The 26,354-nt window shown below is 41.3% G+C and overlaps 1 protein-coding gene across 2 annotated transcripts; it reads right to left on the bottom strand.

Annotated features, from left to right (window-relative positions):
• Window positions 1-785: 785 nt before the first annotated feature.
• LOC124300412 (protein embryonic gonad-like) lies at window positions 786-26,148 on the bottom strand. Of its 2 annotated transcripts, none has more exons than XM_046754498.1 (3): window positions 25,627-26,148; window positions 20,917-20,994; window positions 786-4,367 (listed from the first exon to the last, which is right to left on the bottom strand). In XM_046754498.1, the coding sequence occupies exons 2-3, from the start codon at window positions 20,992-20,994 to the stop codon at window positions 3,231-3,233; spliced, it is 1,215 nt and encodes a 404-aa protein (XP_046610454.1). In that variant the 5' UTR covers window positions 25,627-26,148; the 3' UTR covers window positions 786-3,230. The 2 variants fall into 2 exon arrangements, with proteins under 2 accessions (XP_046610454.1, XP_046610455.1); XM_046754499.1 differs by lacking the exon at window positions 25,627-26,148 and adding an exon at window positions 24,638-24,867.
• Window positions 26,149-26,354: the final 206 nt, after the last annotated feature.

Genomic DNA, 26,354 nt, shown 5'->3' with positions numbered 1-26,354 from the left:
GTTGTGAGATAAATCGATTCGAAATAATTTTCACACAAACACACACACACACACGGGTAAACGTATTACGACTCTGTAATCTGAAATTTATTCAAGGTCGCTACGTGTCTCTACGGGATCCGAGTACTTTACACGTGATCGGAAACCGAATATTCCGTTTTCGACAAAAAAAAAAAGAATAAAAAAAAAAAGCACTCGGCTATTTTGTATCGCGTGAAATCGGAATTGTCGCTGAATTGCGAAACGCTTCGCGAGCGGATTAGGAATGATGTTAACGTATATCCGCTGTGAACGAACCGGATTCGATTTTAAGTACCCGACAGACAACGTTGTATTTGGTTTTTCAGTTCGATGCGAAGAGAGAATAATATGGATCTAATTGTAAGAAAGGTGGGTTGAATGAAAATCACAGTGAAATCGGTTTTTGATTGAACAAAAATATTTATTCCATTGATATACACGTACTGGCCTGCCACTCATAGTTTTTACCGCTTAATATCTAACTATTTACAGATTATATTATTGAGAGGCTCTTGGATTAATTGGAGAAAAAAGTATTTAATAAAGATTCGTTGTGGAGAAGGTGAAAAAAATAAGAATATGGGGGAACGAAATAGTTGTAAAAAAAAAATTGCAACGAAATATCAAAAAAGTCGGTTTCACCAAGCAAGTATAAAAAAATAATCTATGTACATATGTATATCCATCGATATATATATATATATAAACTATCGGCCAAAAGTTTGAGTACACCAGTCAAAATCTCTTGCCGCACTAAAAGTTGCATAGCTGGCTAAAAAATGAATATAAACAAACGTTCCAGGCGACGTTTTAAAGAGGACAAGTTTATCTTAATTTTGTTTTCTTAGAAAATTATCGATATTTTTTTTCATACCCCAGAACGTATTTTTTAACCTTTTTTAGACGCCGAAAATTGACTCTACAACCTGTAGAAATTTTTTTTTCTTGGTTGTTTGTGTGATGAACTTAAAAAGAATATCAAAATCTACATGTTCGTTTTTTAGAAAGTTTTGTACGATTTTTGTTCGCCCCAGCATTGCATTTTCAACTGAAAAAGATATTTTTTTTTTCTAAATGCTGTGACTGAATAACTGGGGGGTTTCAGAGAAAATGTTGGGAGGGATGAGAAGTTGTAAAAAAAAAAGTTTAAACAAATTGTCAATCACGTCTCTTACCTCATGTATCCGAGTTTTTCGTTAAAGAAAAAAAATCGCCTTTGTGCCGATCAGACGATATTTATCGATACATTCAATTTTTCGCGATAATTAAACGTAACATGCCTTGAGTACGTTGAATAATAATTATGCCTAGTTTTTAAATACGAACTTCTTTATATTCAGTAAATTTTATACGTTAAAACTTTGAAATAATTACAAAATAATTAAAAATATGAAAAGATGTGGAAAAATTGTTGGAATAATTTTATTTTTAACCTTAAAAAATTGCAGTTGATTAAAAATGAGAAGATAAACAATAAGTTTTCTTTCGCGATAGATTGTCTTAGACCTCATAATTCCATGGCCATGGTCAAAAATACTTACCGGGGTGAAAAAAAATTGTAGAGAAATTTCTGCAGAAGCAAAATGAAGATAAATTTATGTTTTTTAAAACGCCGTTTGATTTCTTTGATTATGTTTATTTTTGATTTCGCTATCTAACTTTTAGTGCGGAAATAAATTTCGTCCGGTCTAACTAAACTATTGGCCGGCAGTGTATATTTCGATGTATATACATATGTTTATTTATAGCATTCGAAGATTATATTTACAACTGCAACCACTCAACCTTAGGTATCTACTGGCCTTGCATCATCACAATAAAATAAAATAAAATACAATAATAATTAGGCTATACGTAGAATCAATTCCAAATATATCCTTCATTCATACCGCGCACTCTTTTCTTTTTCCTACGTCGCATTCAATATTTTACATATATGTAATGCACATATGCGTATATCAAAAATACACATCCAACGCTGAGAACATATAAAGTTATCAAACCAAACAGCTAATTTATTTGACTCTCAGTTTATTTGATTCCAAAAATTTCTCATTCAAATCAACCACTTCTTGGTTAAAACGGTTTACTGTTTGTAAAACAAGTAAACATTTATTTCGTAATATTAAACTGGAACTTTCGGAACGACAACTTCGCTTGAATCAACTTCAGACTTTCAAAATTTGTAATGTTGAATCCATTATAGTCGTTCAAAATAAGACAAATCGTGATAATTTCATGTAATACGATAACTGAGGGCTTTTGAATCGTTAATCACGAATCTGAATTTGTAGTTCGAAATTCGAATTGGATACTAATATTTATTTTTTCTCTCTGCAAATTTGGAACCTGCAGTATGAAAATGGATAGCTCGATGGTTGAATCGTGGACAGTTTAAAGTCGCTTGTTTTGGTCCGGAATACGGATTTTTTAAAATCCAAAACCACATAAACAGTCGCATTGAATAAACGTACTCTCAGTACTGTGCAAACGCATGGATTATTTAGATCACTTAACATTGATCAAATCCAATAACTTATTTTCCTGGTGTAGAATGAAATATAAAAAATATACATTTGTTAGAATTTATGCATAATGGTTAAATATCGACATACCCACACATTTACATATATGTAATATATATGTATAATATATTTATATAATATACTAGATTGAGAAACAATATATTAAGGCACCGAAACTATTATATATATACTGGCCGATATATCCGCAATATAAATTTCTTCAATTCTCATAATAACTTTCTATTATCATACCAATTACGTATTCCTCAATATTACGTCTTTTAATTATAAACACATACATATTCAACTACGTATTTACGTCTAGATAACGTATTTTAATTTTCGGGATAATAAATTAAAAGTGGACTCGCACGAGAAAGAAAAATATAGGAAGAAATTAAAACACGAAAGAGGAAGAAGAAACAAGAAATAAAATTATAAATCTCGCACTACACGGCGGTATTTACAAATTGAACACATGTTTGCATAAGAGGTTAAAAGACCACCGATTCCTCTAGGATCCGGTCTTTTCCCCATGTATATCATAAAAAAAAAAATATGTATATATAAAATAACCTTGTCAATAATAATGATAATCATAGTGATAGGTGTAATAATGATAAAAATAATATTAATAATATCAATAAAATTGTGTTACGATAATCGGGACCGATCCCTGGGACCCTAAAGCGACATAGGTAACTCCGCGGGCCTCTTGACCCCGAGGGTGAGGTCGAGGGGTTTACTTTTGACAGCGGGTGGTTCCTCCTTGGCGGTACTTACGCTGCTCGAGCTAGCCGAGTCCTCCGCGGAAGTTTGGGAGGCTCGGAGTCCCGACGAGGCCCTCGAAACGGGCCTGACGCTGAGGTCGATAGGTTCCTCCTGTTCGACGGCAAGACCGCCGGGACTCGGACTGACGAGAAGGAGATCGCCTCCCCTCGGCGAGTGCTGGGAAGTCGTGGGGGTGACAAGGCCCAAACTGTGGTGGGGGTAGCCGGTGGTTAGAGTTACGGTGGCGTTTATCTTTCGGGGTGGAAATTCACGCTCGGAAAGTGGTGGCGATGCCTCCGTTTTGAAGTAGCTCATCGCCGAGTTGCTCCGCGAATCGTCCTGGTCCTGTTCATCGGCCGAAGAGGCGCCACTGTCGCTCGGCGTTTCGGCAGCCCGTTTGTAAGGCGATAGAAAGGGCCTGCAGACCTCGGGACTCGACGGTGGCTCCCTCTCGGCAAAGTTTGGCGGGAATATCGGGGGCATGGATGCCGGGTGTTTCGCGTAAGCGAAAGAAGGGGGCGTCTCGTTCCTTGGCGGGGTTCCCGGAGGCTGCTGACTCACTCGTTCGCGCTCCTTTTGCCACGCCAAAAGTCGGAGCTGATTTTGTAGCGCGATGTCGTCAGGGTGGGGAGATTTGTTGCCCCTCTCACGTTCGTGCTTCAGCATCGCCACGTGTAAAAGGTGCGACTGCAGCGCCAAGTCCTCTTGGCTCGGCGATGCGCGCTCCTTCGCATCCTTGCCGTAAAGGCCCAACTGGCTCTGGCTCGGTGGCGGTAGAAAACCAGGAAGAAAACTGGGAGCGAAGGGCGCCGTGCTGTGAGCCCCGCTAGCTTGCGTACTGTTGGACTGCTCCTGGAGGAGGCAATGAATTTTGAACCAGTTGGAACGACGACCGTAACGTGAACCCGATTTTGACATTCCAACAAGCAGGCATTTTCGCAAACGGCACGCTTTGCACGCTGTTCGGTTTTTTTTGTTTATTACGCAAACGTTTCCGTTCTTGCACTCTGATATGCTCCCCAGGTTGTTGTATGTCCGGCCGAAGAACGACTGTAATCAGAAAATCGTAAACTTGAGGTTAGAGTATCATAAACCATGCGAAGTAGCTGTAGGGTAGGTGACCCAATCACGGAGCACGTAGTAGTTCATTACTTCGTTTTCCATTCAACATCTGTTACATCGTGATTTTAACCCTTCGTATGAACACTGGGACTTTTAAAGAACAGTTGTTTTCCAAACATCAATTTTTATGAACAATACTTCAAAAATTTTTAATCAACCAACGTTTGGATAATGTAGTCAACACTTTGAGAAGAAACCCTGAATTTTTAATAATTTATTGATAACCTCGAGCACGTCGAAAAAGTGTACAGACAAAAGTTGTAAAAAAAAAAAAAAAAAATAAAAAAACAAGTGTTCGTACGAAGGATTCAGATCGCTTACTTACGAAATAATGATTTTTAAATCGAAAGAATTTTTTGGAATATTTTAAGGTTGCTTATTAGTCAAAAAATCAGATAAATAGAAATCGATGCCTTTGTTCCAACTACGCAGCTCTCGAAAAATATTGTATTTAAATTGCCGATTTACTAAGTGCGTTTCGTTAACACCTTCGCTATGAAAATTATGCCAGTGATGAGAAATTCGCTAACTCGATATTAATTTGAGTTTTTACGACCCAACTCAAAGTTTCTATGCCGATTGATTATGTTTATCAGTCAAACTTTATAAGAAAAATTTGTTTAACGTTATGTCTGCTACTGGTTTTTAATAAATTGAAAAAAGACCAAGGGAGGGGGGGTCCGTAATTGGGATACCCTCAATCAATTTTTACCGTCCTGCCAACCCGGAACTTCTACTCGATATGACGTAGATTAAAAAAGATTGGCAGATTTGATGGATTCGTAGAACAACAATAATTTTTTTGGATCATTCATCTCAATTGAAATAAGAAAAAATGATACTCTCTTTAATTCTTGTCCGTCTGCCTGAGATCGGTGTTTCAAATATCATCGTTTTGAAGTCAAATTCGCAACAACTCATTAAGCCGCCGATTTTATTAAAAATATAATATCTCTTTACATATTTTTTTTTTTAACCTTATACACATTTTTCTTAATTTTTTTTTTTTCACCGTAATATTTGTAGTTTTCGAGTTTTCACTCGCGTCCCCAATTGGTGATCGGTAGCGAAGTTTCGAGAAACTCATGAAAAATGGTGCCGCGAGGACAACTCTGACCAAACCTGAAACCAGTGCATAAATCGGCTCATTTTACCGGTTGTTCTTAATCGGGAATATAAGTTGTCGTTACGATGCTTGCGTTAACGGTTTCGGTATTTATGCGTTCAAATAAGTTTATGCCGACTTGGTCGTTCTTGCCATTCGTTGCGAGTGATAATTTCACGAGTAATTTCAACCACCGGAAAGCGAAGTTTTTATTATCCCATAAGTTTTCACGGGCCAAAAGTTGCATCGGTGAAAGCAGTGTATCGATTACTTTACTGCACGCTATTGCTTTCGATGCCATTTTTCGTGAATAATATTATTTGGATTGCACAACCGGAAGTTGAAAGTCAGATCCGGTTTTAACACCTTGAATTACAAGACAGCAGCCGCGATTTGCCGACGTAAATTTGATGATGATAGTTACACGAACTATGTTGTTACGCACGCTTGAATTACATTAATCGCATGCGATGAATCTCCCGAGTATTGCAAAAAAAAAAAAAAATAAATAAACAAATAATAATAATGATAATAATAATTCCAGTGAGCAACAAAACTAAGTGTTAAAAACGTCCGTTAAATCCCCGTACCGAGAGACAGGTAAAGAGAAAGATGATGCGGAATGAAGCAATTGAAATTAACGCGCGAAACGATCATTAGTTTTACGCAATCGTTAAGAGTCGCAGAAAATAAAAACGGACTGGTTTGAGTGATAATTAGCAGGCGCTCGTGGTTCTAACACCTCGATTTTGTAACGCATTCGTATAGAAATAAACATAACCGTGAAATTCGTGGGACTGTGAAAGCGAAATGTCGTATTCAAAGAAAAGACGTGTTAAACATCTCTCGACCTATGCTTAATATTCAAACTTCCAAGAATTATTTCAAACGCTCTACGTCTGTCCGCTAATTGCAAGTCGAGGATAAAACCTCTGTTTAAGCAAAACCGTTTCTGCGATAGCAAAAAAATCTGCTCCGTAACTAGGTAAAGGATGAGGTAACTGGCTTTTTGAGTCTCGCAACATTCGATATTGAAAACGACAGTTCGATTCGATTTCTTTGGGCTACCGCCTGAGATCGGTAAGATCGACTATCCCGACGGTTGGTCTAATCTATCGGAGGGCTCGAGCAAATTCGATCGTAAAGTTAAACGGTTGTTGGGCAGCGATAAACCGCGGCTTACAAGCAAGTGCGAATAACCGAGACCTCGGCCGTTCATCGCCGGTTAATTTACGATCGGCTTTCGGGACGCGTAGCCGATCTCTTTGTACGCGGCGCGGCGTTGCGCGGCGCTGCGGTGCGCCGTGAGGATCTGGGCCCGGGCCCAAGGATTCCGGGCCCCGAGGTCCGCGCTGGGGTCGCGACTTCAGCGCCGCGTCACGGTCCGCCGGGCGCTCGCTTGTCCCTCCGATATAATTGAGATAAGCCGCGGGATAGAAACGGGGCCCGTTTTACGCCCGACGATCGTCAGCCTAGCTAAAAGACGAAAGAGGGCAGCAGTTCCCTCGTGGCATGCTGACCCATTTCACACACTCCCGGGCAACCTGCGAAACCCACAACTTCCCGACAGCTTCGCGAAAGCTCGACGCGAAATCATCCTTGAAAGGCCTTGCAGAGCTTTGTTCCGGAAGCCGGTGCGATTTGAACCTGCGTCAAGATTTCTGTCGTGATTTGTTCACCTTTTGAACATCATCGTTACAAAGACTTTCAATATCATCTCAAAAGTTTCACCCCAGACGACGATTATTTTTCGCCATCTTGAAAAGCGAACCAATTTTCTTTGCGTTTACTTTAACAATTTTGTAGACTTTTGAGCTAGTAAAACAAGCTTTCAGACATGTAGGAGTTTTCGTTTTTCTTTTTTTTTTTTTAAATTTATATTCGAATATCTCTTTGAAAGAATTATTCGACTATCAGATATGTATAATATTATCGATTTGAATTAACGATTCATCGATCGTTTCTACATCTTGAAAAATCACTGGACTATTGAGTAATAGACAGTTTTCCGAACGGAAGTTTTTGCCAAGATAATTTATACAAGAATCACAACGCAATCAAAAGATATTGCTTACTTTGGTATTTGGTTCTAAAGTGCAGTGAGCAGAAAGCGAGTTTATTTGCAACGTGCGAAATTAAAGCTGGTGCGAAAATAAAATTTCCACTCTTCTAAACGAGACGCCTTTTCCGTCGTGGAATGCCGACTGATTTTGGTTCTCGTGAAAAAAAAAAACAACGGAATTCCTGTGTCGACAGGCATTTTTCCAATTTTATTAACCGATAGCTTCTCACTTCGTGGAAAATGTCACAGATCTCGAATACATGCTATCCGCAGGTGTAATACCGACTCGTTGCTCAACTCGAGGCTGGAAATAATTGTCCTCTCATTTGGACGGAAGTTTGATTCGCACGTTTTGAAGTTCACCGCTATTTGAAATCGAAAAATTTATTTCAGCAGCATAAGGCTTTTTATTCTGAAAGTTGATTGACCTCAAACCGTCAAAAATCAAATCGCAAATTGAAAAAGTCTTTCGCACTTGGCTGACCGTGGACAATAAATATACTGGTCAAGAAATCGCGTCTTATGGCGTTACAAATCGGTCCAGGATTCCGGGCAAGCCAGGCTGTTCGATTTAAAATATAATCCAACAACCCGGTTGGGCACGAGAAATTTTCCAGATCAATGCGACAAATTTGTACCGATCGTAAGTACCGATCCGTAAATGGTCCTGCGGCTAGAGTCGTTTTAAGTTTGGAGCGTTTTACACGAAACTTGATCGTCGCATTGCTATATATCTGTCTGTATCTTTACCATTGAACAAGAATTGCTCAAAGCCGTTTTTCCGTTTACTGTACGTGGCATTACGCTTCGCCTAAAGCGATTTAAATCATTATTCACTCTTCCGCCAATCGAACAGCATTTCTATCGTTTCATTGACCGTTTTCATTGGGCTTCAATTTTCGATGATTTTGTTTTGTCAAATTTTACAGCTATTTTGACCGATCTTCCCAAAAAACGTTCTCGAAAATTTCAAAAATAATCTCCATGATTCGAACTCACTTGGCAAAATTTAAAAACAAATATCTGATAGTACGTAGAATATTCGAGAAATTTCGTTTAGTCTCACTCTCAGTGGTCGGATTTTCGGACTGAAAAAGTGAATGATTTTGAACAATGAATCAAGAAAAATGATTCAATCCATTCAACTGAGTCATCACTCTCGAATCATCTTCATATCTGTTTACACACAACTGATTTGAGATTGAATAAGCCGACGTGAGTTTCGTTCGACTGAGTCATATTTATTTTAATGAATTATGAAATGAACACGTATCACATTATCAAGTAGGCAACGAATCAATCATCAACTTCTCCTCAGCACAGTCCGTGAAATCTTTTCTTCGATTTCGCTACATCAAATATTGCCCACACGATATGCTTCCAATTCCTAATTCAACAACGAGTTTACATTGAATATTGGCCAATTTCCCCCCCTAGAACTTTAAAAAATTATCGCTTCTCGATACGACAAACGGGGCAATAAAATCCCACGGTTTTCCATCAAGGACAATCCTCCTCTCCGAGTGCATCATCCACTTACTTGGGGACAATGAATCTGAGACGGCTAATTTTTTACACTAGACAGTTATGTTGGCAACACCGAGAAACCTGCAGCGCCACAGTCGGCCGAGCGCGAAATAAACTCAATCTCAATAAACAACAACATAACCCATGACCGTCGAATCTAACCTTAGAATACTTGTCGACGTGTTTCATTTGTTGTAACAACTAGAAAAATTCAGTAAAACAGGTATCGTTAAAAAAAAACTGTTTGAATATCGTTGGAATTACGAAAAACGAGGCATACGTAACCATTTTGCACTGTTGATCCTTTTTTGGTAATTGCAACGCAAAATCAGTTTCTGAGGTTTACTCTACTTTTTTAGTTAAACAAGGCTTTAACGTCAATTTATCGTTGCACGAGCGTTAAATTTTCGCAACAGTCACAAGAAAATATATCAACAGTGATGGTAATGATAAAGAATAGTAACGGATACCAGACTTTCCGGTAACGGCTAGAAAACTAATTTTCATTTTCGTACCTGGAACCATATTCTTCGATTCTGGTAAAAAATGAAAATGGTCAAGGACCGAGCGGTAAACGTAACTAAAAATTTCCCTCATTGTCAGTGTAGGTTTTTCTGTGTCGCCAACACAACCGTCTAGTGTAAAAAAATGATCCCTCTCAGATTCATTGTCCCCAAGTTCGTCGTCGATCCCGAGTTCTCTAATAGATCGGCGCAGTCCTCCGTCTCCCTCTTCGGCACCTGTGCGCCAGGCAAGATATTCGCCTCCTTTCCTCGTCCCTCCCACGCCGGATAAAATAGCGGCGTCCTCTTCCGTCTCTCTTAATCCCCGGCGTCTCTCAGCCGCTGGACCCGCGGCCTCCGTCCTTTTCTCTCGCCAGTCGTTCCGCCCGTATCCTCTCTCTCTCTCTCTCTCTCTCTCCCTCTCTTTCTCTCTCGGACGCGTATCAAGAATCTATATTAAGGTCGTGGGAATGTGAAACGGCCGTTTGAACGGTGTGTGCGTTCTACACGTATATATTACACCGATTCGCCTATACGCGCGGCTATTCGCACATAGCTCTTCGTCACACACACACACACACACAGCAATATGTAATGATCTATCAGTCGTAGGTGGAAGTTGTGTGTTTTTACGTTTAATTGCGTAAGTCAAACATGAGGATATTCACGATGACGTTTCCCATGATCGATTACATTATATTTCGTTTGCTACTTTTTCGCTATTTTTCCTCATTCGAGACAGAAATTGCCCGTTAACCGACATTCCTTTGCTCTGATAGTTTCGTGTTTCTTTTCATTGTTTTTTTTTTTTAATTTATCGCTTCGTTTTATATTATACGCAACCGGAAATATTTTTTCTCTGATCGACAAAATAACGCGTGCTTCGATCAAATAGTAGCTGCAATCTCCGTAGGTTTGCAAAATTTGAATACAATGGAAAATTAAATCGAAAATTTTTTCACCGCGAATCAAAAAGGTAAAATCTTTGCGAAATTGTACAGCGGGAGAATAAAACCTGTTTGATTTGCATGCTTGGCGGTAATTATAGGGACACAGATTTTTCGGAGTAAAAATTATTGGGATTGCGGTATTCGACAAGTTCAAAGAACATTATAGTAAATGTAACTTTAACATGCTAATGTGTCATTTTCACAGAAATAACTGTAATTTTTACTACAAAACAGTGCGTCTGTAGTCCATGTTATAATTATCTTGGTGAATATAAATTCAACCAAATATTTTTATGCCTCATTTTTGATAATCCATTTCAGTTTATTACATTACACAGCGATCGAATTAATCTTTTTCCCGTGTCAATTCGTGCGAACGTTTTACGGGACGCGTTTCGCGTATCTATTATGCCTTAGTCATACGTATCCAGATGCGGGAAATAACGCTTTCGCGGAAGTCATTTAGTCCGGGGAACTCGCGTGGATTACGACGTCCGCATGACAATTAATCAGTGCACGAGGATGAGACTGGATGATTATTATAATTGGCGCGATGAAGGTTCGAGGAAACACACCGCTGACGTTTAGGTCTTGATTTAAACGGTTTGAACCGCGTTGCTTGAGCGGTTTTGTTTTTCTTTCCTCCGTTTGATTAAGATCTTTAATTATTTTTCATTCTTCATTTTTCATTTCGATTTCTTCTCCCCTTATAGTTTTTGATTATTTTAATACCGAGTCGTATTTATTTCTTGTTTCCACACAGAGCCTTTTACAACAAGTTTCGTTTTTACGAGAGATTAGGGAAAGAAAAAGAGATTTGAAACAACGTTTTTACACGTACGAACATTTTCAAGCTTGCGAATTAGACAGAAAAAAAAGAAAAAAATCTCGTTGACGTCACGCGTCGAGGATTTTTTTCTCGACGTAATTTTATACCCTGGTAAGAAATAAAACAGTGTAGGTACAGTGTGGGGGAAAAAAAAAGGTATGAATATACGTAAGCAGCGATTAATTCTTGTAATGATTTAACGAGAATTTCGCGAATAGGTAAACGATTATACGTATCACGAAATTCTTCGCCTAGCTCGCCAATTCAGGTTGTCTCAGTCGGCAATAAAAAAGAATCGCATATTTATTGATTCGAGATTAAATGTTTCATACGTGTCTGGACTTTGGATAGTATTTTTTTTCCTCTTCATCTTATTCTGCGATTATATATAAACGAAAGATAAATAGCCTATTCTTTTCACTCCGGTGCTGCTTGAAGCAAAAATCAAATATTTGTAAGTCGAGAACGAGTGGAGAAAGAAGTAAAAATAAGCCACCGATTTCTATTCATAATATCCTTTTCTTTCTTCAATTATAAGTAGAAAAAAACATGTTCCATACGAAAATTAACGTTCCAGTAATAATTCGGTTCAATAAAGACGAAGTAATTGGTTGAAGCTTTAACGCTCGTGTGAATGGCCGTTCTAAACGTTGCTGTGGGTGTCGTGAATCACGTTGTGAAACGTCGCAATTTGTTTTTGCACTTAACAATATACGGCCAACTCACATCATGTCCAAATTGGAAGCGAAACTTAAGATTATTAACCCGATGTTACGAGTTGCCTATCCGAGAGTTTAAACTTTCCTCCTTAAGAATTTCGCGTATGTACCGCCAATTTGTTGCAACAATCCAAATCCCTCATCAATCAACTGCAAAGCAAGATTGAAATAACAAACGATTAACTTGTAAACTGTAGTTGAAAGGAAATACGGCCTCTTAAATCATCGGTGCATTGTCGATCTACCAAACAGCGATTACTCAAAATCCTTTAGAATATTTTCTCCGTATGAAGATAAACTTGTTTTTTTTTTTTTTTTTTTTTTTTTAACGAAATACGGATATTGCAACATAGATTCGACTTCGATTTAGCAAGGAATTTTTATCGCCTTACAATTTGCTGCCAGCTTTCGACCGACATTCGAAAATCTTACGTCGTATGGCTTGGTCCACGTCAGACAAAAGCCTACGTGAGTGATTCAGAATCAGGATTAGTCGCGATTCTGTATTCCAGTTTTCATGCCGGCGTTGCCGATCCATTCAAACGGTCCGCTCCTCGTTTCGGACCCGTACAAAACAGCGTTATAACAGTGTGCGGGGGCCTCGCGAGCAGCTTAGAAATCATATCAAGTCGTTGACTTGAGTCGCCTCCGCGTGGCGGCATCGGAAGAAGAAAAAAAAAAGGGTTACGAGGATACGAAGAGAAAGATCACGAAGCGAATTTCGGCAATGTAGAAAAATCAACCAACGATATGTGAAAAATTTTTCGCCAACAAGCTTTATACTTTGTCCCGAAACAAAAAGATCCAAAGATATTGTAAGCATACCGAAAAAAGAGCGATAGTTACCGATGCGAACCACTTGGATCTTTTCGCAACTCAAAGACCCCAATCACACTATTCATACCTGTACGTACGTTATAATATATGTATACCACAATATTATGTATACCTATGTATGTAGATATAACAATATGATGTCATCGGTAAAGAAGAGACCTTGGACATGCCGCGTGTTGTGTGAGCCGAATGCCAATATCGGTCGCAGCACCGATTCACTCTTGTTTTCGTTCCAAAAACTAGGCGCAATACGGGGCCCGGTGGGGCCTGAGAGGCAAAACGGAGCGGGGATGGCAGGGTGATGCCCCCCCCCCCCCCTCGCCCCCATCGCCACCTAATTTCCGAATCAGTCCCGCTCACGGAGGCACTTAAAGCGGTAGGTATTCGGGGGCGAGAAGGACGTGCGCCGGACCGAATACTGGAGCGTCGTTAGAGGCCCTGGGCCCGGGAGGGGTGGGGGAAGGGGCCCAAAGGGGGGCACGTAGGCGCCCTAGATCACGCTCAATGAGTTATTGTTGCCACAATCGGAGGCGAACCGAAGCCGCGCCGCCACCCGGCCAAGGGCGTACGTCCGTTCGGAATCGTTTAAAATGCGCCGGGATACACCGAGCGGCGCAACCCTAATGGCCTCACGTTCAGGTTCAAACGCGAAACAACGATCTTTCTTTGAACGATCAACGCGCGCCGTGCCGCCACAACGTTGGGTAAGAAGAACGATATTGAGAAACTGCGACGGGTAACACACACACAAACATATATATGTATATATTATTATAATCCGCGTATCACTTGCGTAATAGAGATTCCCTTTTCCGCCATTGTGTGACATAACCTCTTAGGTAAAAATTTATAGACGCGACGTCTGAATCATCGCAGATGCAATTCGGTCAACCGTTGGCAGGTTTTGAATTTTTGGATTCGTTGAGCAGGGCTTTCGGTGAAATTTTTATGAGTCGTTTGTTTTTGATGTTGTTCGAAAGAAGTTGTTGTGAAATATTTCTTTCGGAAGGATTCGGATCACAATAGTAGATTTGATTTTTTTTTTTATTTTTCTCAGGACAAAGACTATTTTAACCTCAATGTTGTTGGGAGGAACTTTTGAATACACCGATTTCGGTCATTTTAAAAACGAAGAACTCGGTATTATCAAAAATTTACCTCAAGTTTATTATTAATGTAGCAGTCGTTTTGAAAGGAAGAATTTAATATAAACTGTCGAGAAAGTTTATCTTGCAATTAAGTATAGCCGACTTTTTGTGGTTTGCAAAAATCAAGTCAATCAAAGAGATGACGAGAAAAAAATTTGATGCCTCCAAAAGGGTGATAAAAGTCTTGGAAAGAAGTCACAGCAAGTACAATAAATGTCATATTTATCAATGTAAGCTAAGGAGAAGCTTATTTGTCTACATTTACTCGCAAACGAACTTCTTAAGATACATGAAACCCGTAAATTGAATGATATGAAGGAGAATTTTTTTTACAATTTTGAAATCATCTTCAGCAAAGATGTGAAACCAATTTCTAATACCGGTTCAAGCATAAGCCGTCGTGGATAAACTCAGACTCGTTATAACGCATTTTGTTGGGAGGAAAAAAAAAAAAAACAGTTATTTTAGTACGAGCGAAAGAAGAAAAATCAATCCTGCAAAAGTTTGAAGGTGTCCATTGATCCATTGATCATTGTAGGCAACTATTAATGTAAAAAATTTGATTCGCACCCAATATGCGAATGATGCGAATCAAATTTGAAATTGGCCGTGAGAACTCTGAAATGACATTGCTTACGTCAAATGTCATTCAAAATCGGCGCGCTGCGACAGCGGCACTTCTGCCCTCTGGTGGTAACTTTCGCAACTACACAAGTGTCACTTCGCATGGTTGTAGAGCCGAAAATCAGCGACCGAAAATTAGCAATAACTGACAAACGCCAATTTTTTACTCGCGGTACCTTTGTAGCCAAGTTGCGCTTAACGCGGGGGCAACGAATCGTTGATTCGATGCCTGAAACTGCATTTTAGGTTAGAATTCGATCTCGGAACGCAGCGCGCAAACGAGCATCGAGACCCGCGTCGTGAACCGGCGCCCTCTGGCCGATGGGTGCGCAGAGAGGAGAGTCTAATAATTTAGCTTTCACTCGGAGAGATGTGTCTTGTAACTCCTGAACGGACGAGTTGATGTCTGTCCCTCGAACGACTCGGTTTGAAATCTGGCATCCTTTCCCAGCAGCTATTCAACTTGGGCATCCTTGCTGAAGCTTATATGGATGCTCTTTTCACTCGGAAGAAACGAAGCCTCGTTGTCTTAAGTTGCGAGTAGAATTGCAGGTGCTATGAACGAAATAGGTTGTCATTACACGCCACTCAAACAATGTATCGTTAGTCTGAGTATGTTGTAACATGGCAAATCAGATTGTTGTTGGTGGTAGTATTTTTGCTCGTGGAGATGTAACTCAATTAGTCAGTGAGAAAAGAATGCTTCGATAATTTTCTACCGTTTACATCTGACAGATTTTATACTTGTTGCAGGAATTCGGTGGAATTATTCAATGGAATAATTTGTATAATTAGGTAATTGGATTCGTTTGTAACATTCCGAGGAATATTTAAACAAGTATTCGATAAATCGAAAGTATGTTCGATCGTAAATCGGAAAATTATCATAATTTGTATCATTCGATTCGAATTCCTGGATAAATTTTCGTAACAAGCTTTGATAACCTCTGTAAGATTTTTTCGGTAAAATTTCATGATTTCAAAACTTGAGCCGATCGGTAACCGATTCCTCGAACGACTTTGAGCATATATTTAAATTGAATATAATTTCATTCCCCGCGCACGTGCCCAGAGTTTTTTTATTTTTTTTTTCTCCTTGATAAATTCCGCGGTGAAACGAAGCGGCCGCATAATCAGTTTCAGGCTTAAATCGGTCGCCGCGTGAAGGAGTGGTTTACACGGGGAAAATATATCGGCGGGGTGGTTTTGAGTTTACGACGAAGAAGCAGCCGCCGTGCTGTTATGACAGTTTAACGAGGGAATAAATCGGCGAGCGAGACCGGCGAGCGATTTATACCGATGAAGTCCGCGCGCTGTGTTCGCAACAAATTGTTGCAGGTACGATCGGAACGGCTTCCTGTCCACGTCGGGTTCTTCGATTCCTCCGGATCGCAGCCGTCGCCGATCGAGACAACAGCAGCTGGTCGAAACGATCTTCGTAGGTTGCATGAATACACGCGCGTGAAATATCGGTCAATCTATCCACGGCTCTCGGGCACATGGAAGCACTCCGGGTATTCAAATGGCGGGCAATTAGAGCCGTAATGGCAGCAGTTAAGCCACAGCAGCTCCTCCTGAAGCCGATCGCCGGTTTCGAGTTGGTAACTCAACCTGCAACAGCGCACTATGCGCAAGAGGAACGATCATCATGCGCGAATCCGATGCCCAGATTCTTGCCGTGTGTTGAACACGCGTCTCGCGCTAATGTCTCTTTATGAGGGAGCTAATTGTACCGAGAAGATATCACGGGGAGATTTGCTCCGCGGCGTAATCGACTTTACGACCCTCTTAGTTCAACGCAAAAACATCGCAGCGCAATACGATCGTCGAAAAGTTAAAGAAGGGGAAAAACCGTTCGACCCCCGTAACGATACCCGATTTGCATCGATCCTCCAACGATCGGTATCCGTGGCGCCACATGTCCCGACTTGCCGACTCCTCGTTTCGTGCCGCTTCTCATTGTATCGAACGTACGTTTCACAGACGTTAAGTGTCCCCGATACGTCGATGTTAGCATTGTCTCATCGCGGTAGCTATCGGTACGACGAATATGTCATCTTCTGAATCACACCAGCCAACCGGAGGCTCGAGTACCGTCCGTATCGAGGCATCCAGGGGTGTGGTCCGGAATTTTGACAATGGAAGCGCATAATTTCGTGCATTGAAGCTGGTGCCGATGGTGTTGCTGGAAAAACAATGTCCACTCACAGCTTCTTGGCTATTTGCATGACAAGTGGCATTCGCGACCCGGATAACCGATGCGAACTCTGTTGTAATGTTCGGATTTTGTCCTGCTTCGAGTAGCTCGCTTGACCCGCGGCAAGGAACCGCGCTAAAGCCTTGCAAATTGGTTCAGAGAGTGAAGAGGCTCCTTTCATGCCCCTAAATATTCATGCGGTACGCACATTTCGCGTCATATTATATGCTGCTGCATAAACGGAAAGACTGGTAGCTACGTGGCAACGAATATGCGGGGAAGGAATGTGAATAACAAAGTAACCCGGAGGAACATACTTTACCAAATAAAAGGTTAAGGTTTCGAAAGCCACTCCGGACGTTTCTCGCCTCGCACTTATTTCACGCGTGACGCACAGTTTCGAGTAGTAGTTAGTATGCTAATGAAACGCGTAACGCTACTTCACCTCATCGCTCGCGCTGTTCATTTTCGTTGAATTATTTTGAATATTCTCAAATGTCATTCTAATTGGCGTTGACCGTCCCGCAGGAGCAGCAATGCCGACTATCGGCCCTTTTACCGGGCCCCGAGAATGTCTCAAGAGATTGGTTAGTTCCTTGTGAACGACGTCGAGTTACCGTGAATGGACGATATTTCCCACTTATAACCACCGCATGGTCAAGGCTGTTGAAGTTCTGTGAGGAGCGGTTGATTACGCACTGCACCTATCCGAGCCGAAGGTGTAAAGGAGTGCTTCTCCAAAGTCGATTAACTCCGGTTGGTACCGTTCGGATTTCATGACTCCGGAGTTTCGTGGCTTCGAAAGCTCATGACGAATGGGCCTCATCGCCGGGGGAAACTGTCCGGACACGAGTAAGGCAGAGGTGAAAAATATCCCCTCGGTGAGGCGTTGGGCGAGGGGTTTTCAGAGGAGGGAAAGAGGACAAGAGGCAGTTGGTCGTCGGCGCGGTTCTACTCGGGACGTCGAATGAGAACGCGGAGCGGGTATAATATTTATGGTTCCAGAGTGGCGGACAACGCTGGGAAGCGTAGAGTCTAATTTACCTAAAACGCGTTATCTGAGTCCTACGACTATCCAGGAAATGGATGGACGTAAGGTATTGCTCGTTGTTGCCCTAATGAGGTCCAATTACTATCGGCAGCTCTCGGTCGCTTGGTATTCACAACCGATATCCGACTCGCTATGTGTAATACATTGGTATTTGAATATAAAGAGAGTCGAGGTGAACACCCTGTTTCTGAAACCACAACGACGCCGTTTCACTAACAGCGTTCGCTCTACGTCCTGGTCCAAATTTTCGTTATCACCGACCGGAATCATCGAGATTTTCGTTCCTGAATGGGAAAAATTTACTCAAGGAACACCGAGATATCATTTTTCCTCGAAACTTGGACTGTTCGGGACACTTTAATGACCATTGGTATTCATCTTAAAGACTCTTGACTTTTCGGATTACACCGATGACCATTGCAGCTTTCACATCTCGAATTTCAAAAGGAATTTTCACTCTCCGATCGGACGAAATGGTCTGCTTACATTTTTCACGATTTTCATGTAGAAAGTCAGAAAGATACGAACTGCTGCACTGAGAGAAATTTTTAGTTACGGTTACCGCTCAGTCCTTGACTATTTTCATTTTTTACCACAATCGAAGAATATAGTTCTAGGTAGAAAATGAAAATTAGTTTTCTAGCTGTTACTGGAAAATCTAGTATCCGTTACTATTCTTTCTCATTACGATCGCTGTTGCTATATTTTCTTGCAACTGTTGCGGAAATTTAACGCTTGTGCAAGAATAAATTGACGTTAAAGCCTTGTTTAGCTAAAAAAGTAGAGTGAACCTCAGAAACTGATTTTGCGTTGCGATTACCAAAAAAGGATCGACGATAGCGCAAAATCGTTACGCGTACCTCGTTTTTCGTAATTCCAACGATATTCGAACAGTTTTTTTTTTCAACGATACCTGTTTTACTCAATTTTTCTAGTTACTGCAACAAATGAAATTTTTCTCAGTGTGGTACGAGTTTCCGTTACCCATCGAGTCAATGGATCAACAAGTGTCTAAGAAGCCGATGTTCTTCGTGGGATCCGAGAGCCGATGCAATCGATCTTTTGCGGATGGTCAGAGCATGATCAGCGGTAATCGATTGGACGCGGTCGAATCTCTCTCTCCGTGTCCATACACACGCCTTCAATCCGCCCTCTCGGATCCCTCGGTATTCCACTTACGGATTCGAGCCGGACTCGGGCCTCTTCCTCGGTGTACTTTGACGATTCGCCTTGGCCTATCAGCTCGGGTTCTTTAAACTGGAGTAACAGCCTGCGTGCCGATCACCGGGCGCCTTTCGTTCTTCCCTGGTTGGATGTGTGCCACGAATCGCGGGACGATTTCTGAGTCGATAAACTCTGGATTGGTCTCATGGAGAAAAGAGTTACCCGCCAATCCGGCGGGAAATGGGCCAAATAATAAAATTGGACGGCTGATTGTTGCTCGGGCACCTTTGTCCCGTGGTTCGTTAATTCGTTGCTAACTACAGACTGCCTCGAAGAGAATATTCTCTTCTCGAAGGTAGCCGGGACTTGTCTCGTCGCTTCGGTGAACCGATTAACCGACTTCTTCCAGGAACGTCTTTAATTAATTACCAGCTTAGCTCCCGCGAGGTGATCTTCTCTTCTCTTCTCCTCTCCTCTTCTCTTCTCTTTTATTTTCTTTTCTTTTCTTCTTTGCCTTTTTCCCAACAGTCGTGATTCGCAGGTCGGCGCAGCTCGGTTCGATCGATGGAAATTCATCGGCGTCACCCAAGTTCCGTCGGCAAAACACCGACCGAGGAATAACTCCAACACGCCTTCTTTCGCCCGGTGAGTATAAACGTAAAATCATTTTGGAACACTCGTGTACTTTGGGCCAGTTTATGTACCGCACTTTCGGCGCGTGGCAAAATCGTGTCGTACACGTGTGCGGCACTGGGAATTCCGATTAATGCATCCAGCGTCATTTACGCCTATCGCGGTTTGGCGATAAGCACGAAATTCCTCGACAATTTAACCGAGGTGATAAACATTGGTGACAAAATAACACAGCCTCTCTTACGCGAAAACGAAATTTCTCAACGCCGGATCGTTAATGAATAACATATGAATCGAAACATGGTTTTTTTGATTTTCAACAAAGGATCAAATTGCAACGGTAAAAAGTCTGGCGCGGATTACTTATTTTTTCGTAATTTGAATTCAGAAATATGGCATCAAGAAGCCAAACGGTAAATTATAACTAATAAGTCAGACGGAGATTAAATTCTGCCGATATCAGTTTTGTTTAAAATTACATTAAAAGTTTTCGCTCTCTGATCAGTTATTACACAAACTGTTTGAGAGTCTTCAAAATTAGTTTCTCTCAGTTTCAAAATCATTCATAAACAAACGTTCTGTAGACTAATAATATATACCAAGTTTCACACGCGTCTGTGTAAAGATAGAAGGATAACGTCGATTTTGTCATTGCTATGCGATGGTTTGATTTGGAGGCACAATAATGTTTTCATAACATATTATTTAACTCGATGAATCTTGAAACTGTAATAACTCTCACTATTGCGTAAGAAAAACTTTTAAAGGTTGCCGATGAAATGTTCCCGAATATTGGAAATCGCAATTCAGAATTGAGACCTGTTTTCTTAACACCTGATGACTGAGCTTAAATAATGTGAGTGACTTTCATCACTGTTCGAGATTGCAATCTCGTTGGAATTTGCGTTGCGAGTTGTTTTAAAAGAAAAAAAAAAAAAAACAAGGAAAGTATATAGTTACAATACGAAGCCATAGTTTTCGGCGACCATAATTACGATTCGCAGTTTTTTAGTTTTTTTTTCAAAAAGAAAGAAACACTGCATCGAGTTTGATTCCGCATACTAATAATTTCCTCGATCGGTAATTAGTGCGAGTGGTGATCAAGACCTGATCTCGGGTATAATTTACCTTGCATCCTTCGCACGTAAAAGCTCCAAAGTGGAAGCCTGCCGCCGGCTCGCCGCAGACTTTGCACTGCTGGTTCATCTGCAACAAATTAAAAATGGACATTAAAGGGGGGGGGGGAAAGAAACAACAACAACAACAAAACGCAATTATGTGATAAATGTGTGCCTGTAACACGAAAGTGGTGAAAAATATACGGCTCATGTCGGAAAACCCAAGCAGGCTGCACATATGGGATGACGGCAAGCTGCGTGCAAGCTACGAGGCAACTCGATCGTCGTTCTTGCGAAGAGTGGAATAAAATTATCCCCAAATCTGATAAGTCTAATTTACCGGGTCCAACCGCGTTATTTGACATTTTAAACATCTGCCTCGCGCAGTTTGTTTCCGTCTCTTCTAAATTGTCCCACTTCTGTCACGCGCCTCGCTCCTCATTTCCTATTCGATGGTGGCGATAAAATACGAAATTAAAAAAAGAAATAAATGATTAATAAAAACAACGAAGATCAGAGCTACGTAAAGTAACGCGTAACTAACGCTGCCCCAGCTAATTACTCCCGCCTAGCTCCGATACAACGATGTTACATTATCGCATGTATATATATATACATATATATCTGTATATATATATATATACACGCATACATGCCTTTTGATTTATCATCGGGTTCCCGGGGCATAAAATACGCGCCGATAACTTAACTGCTAATTTATACGTTAAATCCGAGTTAATTGGAAATAAAACATGGTGGTTGTCAAACGCGCGTCGCTCCGCATAGGATAACATTTGCTATTTAACCGTTTAGATCGATCCAAACGAGTATACTTATTTCGATATTAAAGGTACCCTGCAACAAAGTATCGATACATTCGTGTATCACCGGCTATATTGTCACCCGTGAACCTAATGGATTTGATAACGTGGGAGAAAAAACAAACAAATAAAAAAAAAAAAAAATTTGTTTTTCTTCCAGCTCTCTCTCCAGAATAAAATTCCAATCCGACGCTACGTTCCGAACTATTTTAATTAGTCTGACGTAATTGGAGCTCGGTCAGAGATCCGGTCTCGCGTTGAATCGTCGCCAGCGCTCATTTATGCACACTCGGTACAAGCTCGTGCGTTTGTCGCAACGCGCGATATGTGGCACGAGCTGAAATTCAAACGGTGAAACGTTTTTTGGTTAGTTTTTTTTTTTTTTTTTTTTACCTCGCCCGCGACATCCCCGACTTCATTTCAGACGAAGAAAGATTCGGTAAAAATTGACGTGGAAACGTGGAAGCTAAGTCTTTTCGACGAACTATATATACACTTAGCTACGCTCGTAAGTTTCACGGGTATATATCTAGACGGAACCGTAAAGTCAAACAACACCCAGTAGCCCAGTTTTTCGAGGCGAGTCAATATTTGCCAAACACTCGACCGTTAATGAAGTTGGCGACGCGTTCCTGCCTCGCTTTTACCTGCTCCAAATACAAGACCGGGTCAGGCAAAGCGATCTGATCCTATTATACCTCTTGTTGTATATATATATACATATATATATATATATACCCTGATGCACAATGCACTTTACCCCGTTTTTACACCGCTGCTCGAGGCCGAAGGGTGAAAAGGGCAGCAGCCCCTGTTTACGCGTCATTAAACTCGTGGGTTCATCCGGTTTGTCTTCGGGTGTTGAAGACTTGTTCTTTTTATCTTATTTTTTAGCCCTCCCTCCTCCCCCCCCCCCCCCTTCCCTCGCCCTTCGTCCGCTTGTTCTTTTCTTCGGACGAACGAAGGGCTCGAGCCCTTTATTCAATTCCTTCGTCAACTTTTTGCCCTTTCAACTCCTCGGCGTCTCGAGGATTCGCGACGAAAGTTTAGAGAACAGAGAATACGAGGGAGAGAAAGACGGTAAGACAAATTGCGACCTGCGACATATTTCGATTCTTGCACAAGTATTATATGAATAGGTATGCGAACACGCCAACGGCACGAAATTGGGTGATCGGTGAACGGGCAAGGATCATCGTGAATGGAGGGAATCCATTGTGAAAATGTCTTGAACGAGGATCTAAGGATTATTGTGGCAGTTTTTCTCGTTGACCTATAATAAAAAAAAAAAAAAAGAAATATGGAATAATGGAATTCATTCGTGAAGGTAAAACGGACCAACGGAACTTGTGCGTGAATACGTACAACGAGCGGGTTCGATAATAATGCAAACCTCGAGAATGACTTTCAGTTTTGCGCAATTTGTATTCTGGGATTCGGTTTTAACGATCAGCCTGATTGATGATCGCGGACCAAGGCGGGTTCCGAGGAGCGGAGAAGAAGAGGTCCCTCGGTTTCTCGGTACGGTAAAGTTATACCTAGAATCTCTAAGACTCGGTTCATACAAAGTCCTTGAAAAATGATCCTCAGCTCCCCAGGGACACGCGGGACTTCTTCAAGTTAATGTTTTCGCAATCTGCACAATACCCCTGCTGCCGGGAGTCTAAAGACAATTAATATCCTTCCGAAGGATCATTTATACCCGCCGTTTAAGCTCCCGTCGCTGCAAGGACGACAAACCCGCTTTATTCCTATCCGCGCGGCATGACCGATCCTATTTTTAACGCAACCGATCTCCTACCAAAGAAACTACGACGATGCACCCTTTAGCTCAGCCGCTTTATTCACTTGTGGGAATAACCGCGCAACATTTTCCTCGTACCGAATACTCGAGAGGAATTCGAATTTCGGGGCGCGTCGAATTCACGTTCTCAAAAATAACAACCGACCACTGAAACCGATCGCTTCACCCCCGGCAGCCTGAAATCGGATATCGGTTTTGAATCGAAATCGATCTCCGCATTAATCACGATCGCCGTCCGACCTATCGCATCGTTACGGAATTCTCCCGTGGATGATGATTAGGAACCCCAGTTAATATAACGATCGGCGAGTCTCTGTCCGTTTGTCACGTCACACTCGTCCTTGTTTCTTCACGTTTCTCCTACGTTTAAACGCCTCGATTTTACCACCCTTGGTTGGAAAACCGGCGGAATTATCAACGTTCGTGTCCTACCTTAATCACAGTTTATTTCCAACTCAAAACGATCTTCGTTACTTCGTATAGCCTCAAAAAATCATCGAATTTCGATTGATTTTTTATATTTCACATCCGCTATGTTGCATCCATCGTCTTGGATTTAGAAATGATCAAATTCGGATTTCGAATTCGCGATCAACGAGCCCGACAGCCGCCGAATAACAAAATTCCGACCATAATATTGACTCGAGAAAGTGGTGACCGAAGGAGTTAATCGGCGTATCCGAACCTTTGGCGCCCTTTGCTCAGTACCACGACCCTAAACGTCACCCGGTTGATTGTTCTGCGCCCGATTTGCCCCGAGGACTCGTTACCAACGTCTGTATCAACGCCGCAGGAATTATTCTATCCGCAGTCAAGCACACGAGGAGGAGAATAACACCGGTAGGTACGTAATAAACCGTAAGAAAGGTCGACAATGGTTCTTGACATACCGCAGACTTTGGGGCGCGCGCCAAAAAACAGGGAACGGGGGGGGGGGGGGGGGGGGGGGGCAATAAATATATTTTGACATGGGAGACTAGACGCCGTAGTAAGAATAGTCTCTCTCTGTGTTACATAGCGGCGAAATCATGCACGGCTTATTCTTATTCATTTCCTCGCCAAGTTGTTTTTTTTTTTTTATTTATTACGGGGTTCTATATACGCACCGTCCGTGATCCTTATTCATAGCATCCGTGCGGTGCTACAATTTCGTTTTGACTAGTAGGCAACGCCCGAGGTTGAGTGGACTGCATTGTCATCAGATGCAGGGCTTTTATGGGGGGGGGGGGGGGCTCCACAATGTGAGAATAAGATGAAAATATTATGGGGATTATACGTTGTGCGGATGGTGATAAATATCGCGATATGTTTTTATTACGTTTTCGTCTCTGTCGTTATATGTTACGCGGTGTGACGTTTCGAAAAAGAGTTGAAAAAAAAAAACAAAAAAAAAAGTCATTGTGAAAAAGAAAAGTATACACCACGCTGTACAAATTACGTTCGCGATTAATTGCATGTTATTGAAATTTACGATCGATTCGGAAATATGTATGCAATGTTTTTTGTTTTTTGTTTTTTTTTTTTTTTTTTTTCTCAAAGAATGAAGAAAATTTCGACCAATAACAATGTTAGAAAGTTGCGAAGTATGAATTTTTTTTCCAAATTTACGTCGAGTTCTTTATACCCCCGACGACATTTCTTTCAACTATGTAAATCGGTGGAATACGTTTCAGCTGAAATAACGCGAACGGTACTTTCAATCATTCGGCATTGTGTCTTGAGAACAAAAGCTGTGTGTAAAGTGCGTCGCGAATATTCACGTGTTGGAAAGAAAGAAAATGGAGAAAAAAAAAAAATTGGGACGACAGAGAGGCGGGGAGGAAATTATTTAAACAATGAGGAGAAAATGAAGAGAATGAATTTCGCAAAACACGAAAGAGAGAACGATTCGAAGTAACGACGGTGAAAAGCTCGCTTGGAACGGGATTCCATCGGGAAAACTGGAGACTTTAATGCTCGCTCATAATAAGACACGCGCCGCACGATCGAGTCGCGATCTTGAGAAAAAGGGATTACAAGATATTTTTTGGTTTCGTCGTTACAAATTATCGACGTTATCTAACGACTATTAGATATTTAAAACAATTTCACCGACCTTTAACGACACGTATTCCGATGGCGTCTGACTTGGGATATTATATTCACCGGTAACAACACACTGAACAGTCTGTCTCGTTCTATTAGACACCCAACCAAATCATCAAGTCATTGGAAATATCGTCTATAAAAACATCTCGCCTCATCAATATCCGCCACTTACGTAGCTCCGAACAAGCTTTCTTCCGATTATTATCACCCGATTTTCACCCACAAATAATGAGCAATTATTAGTTGAACTTTTTTGTTACGGTTTAAAAATATCATTCTAAATAAACACTGCAACAGTCGTTGACCAACCCTGCAAGGTTTTTTTCTTCACCGGTTATTAAAAACTCTCCTCGAAGAGTTTTCTCTCTTCGAAGCACAACAAGAGCGAACAATGTTTAAAATTAGAAAAACAAACAACGGAACTGTGTACCAAAAAAAAAAAAAAATATAACACATGCAAAAACGAAAAAACAGTCTCGTACAATCGTGAAAACTCTGTTTTATATATCGCCTCCGTTTGAGAATTCCGATTTCCTCCCCCTCCCCCCTCCCACTCCCCCCCACCCCCACCCCACCCCCACCCCGATTAAAAACGACGATACTCCAGGTGGTCACTGCAGATGACCCGCGTGCACGCGTGTGCGTGCAACAATATCCAAGTGTCACGATGACGCACGTCTGGGCACGCGTGTTTGTGCGCGTGCACCGATGACGTTGATTTCCGGTTGTAATATT

This window comes from Neodiprion virginianus, chromosome 3 (genome assembly GCF_021901495.1).
Source record: "Neodiprion virginianus isolate iyNeoVirg1 chromosome 3, iyNeoVirg1.1, whole genome shotgun sequence".
NCBI lineage: Eukaryota > Metazoa > Arthropoda > Insecta > Hymenoptera > Diprionidae > Neodiprion > Neodiprion virginianus.
This window is presented reverse-complemented; position numbering and strand designations above follow the sequence as displayed.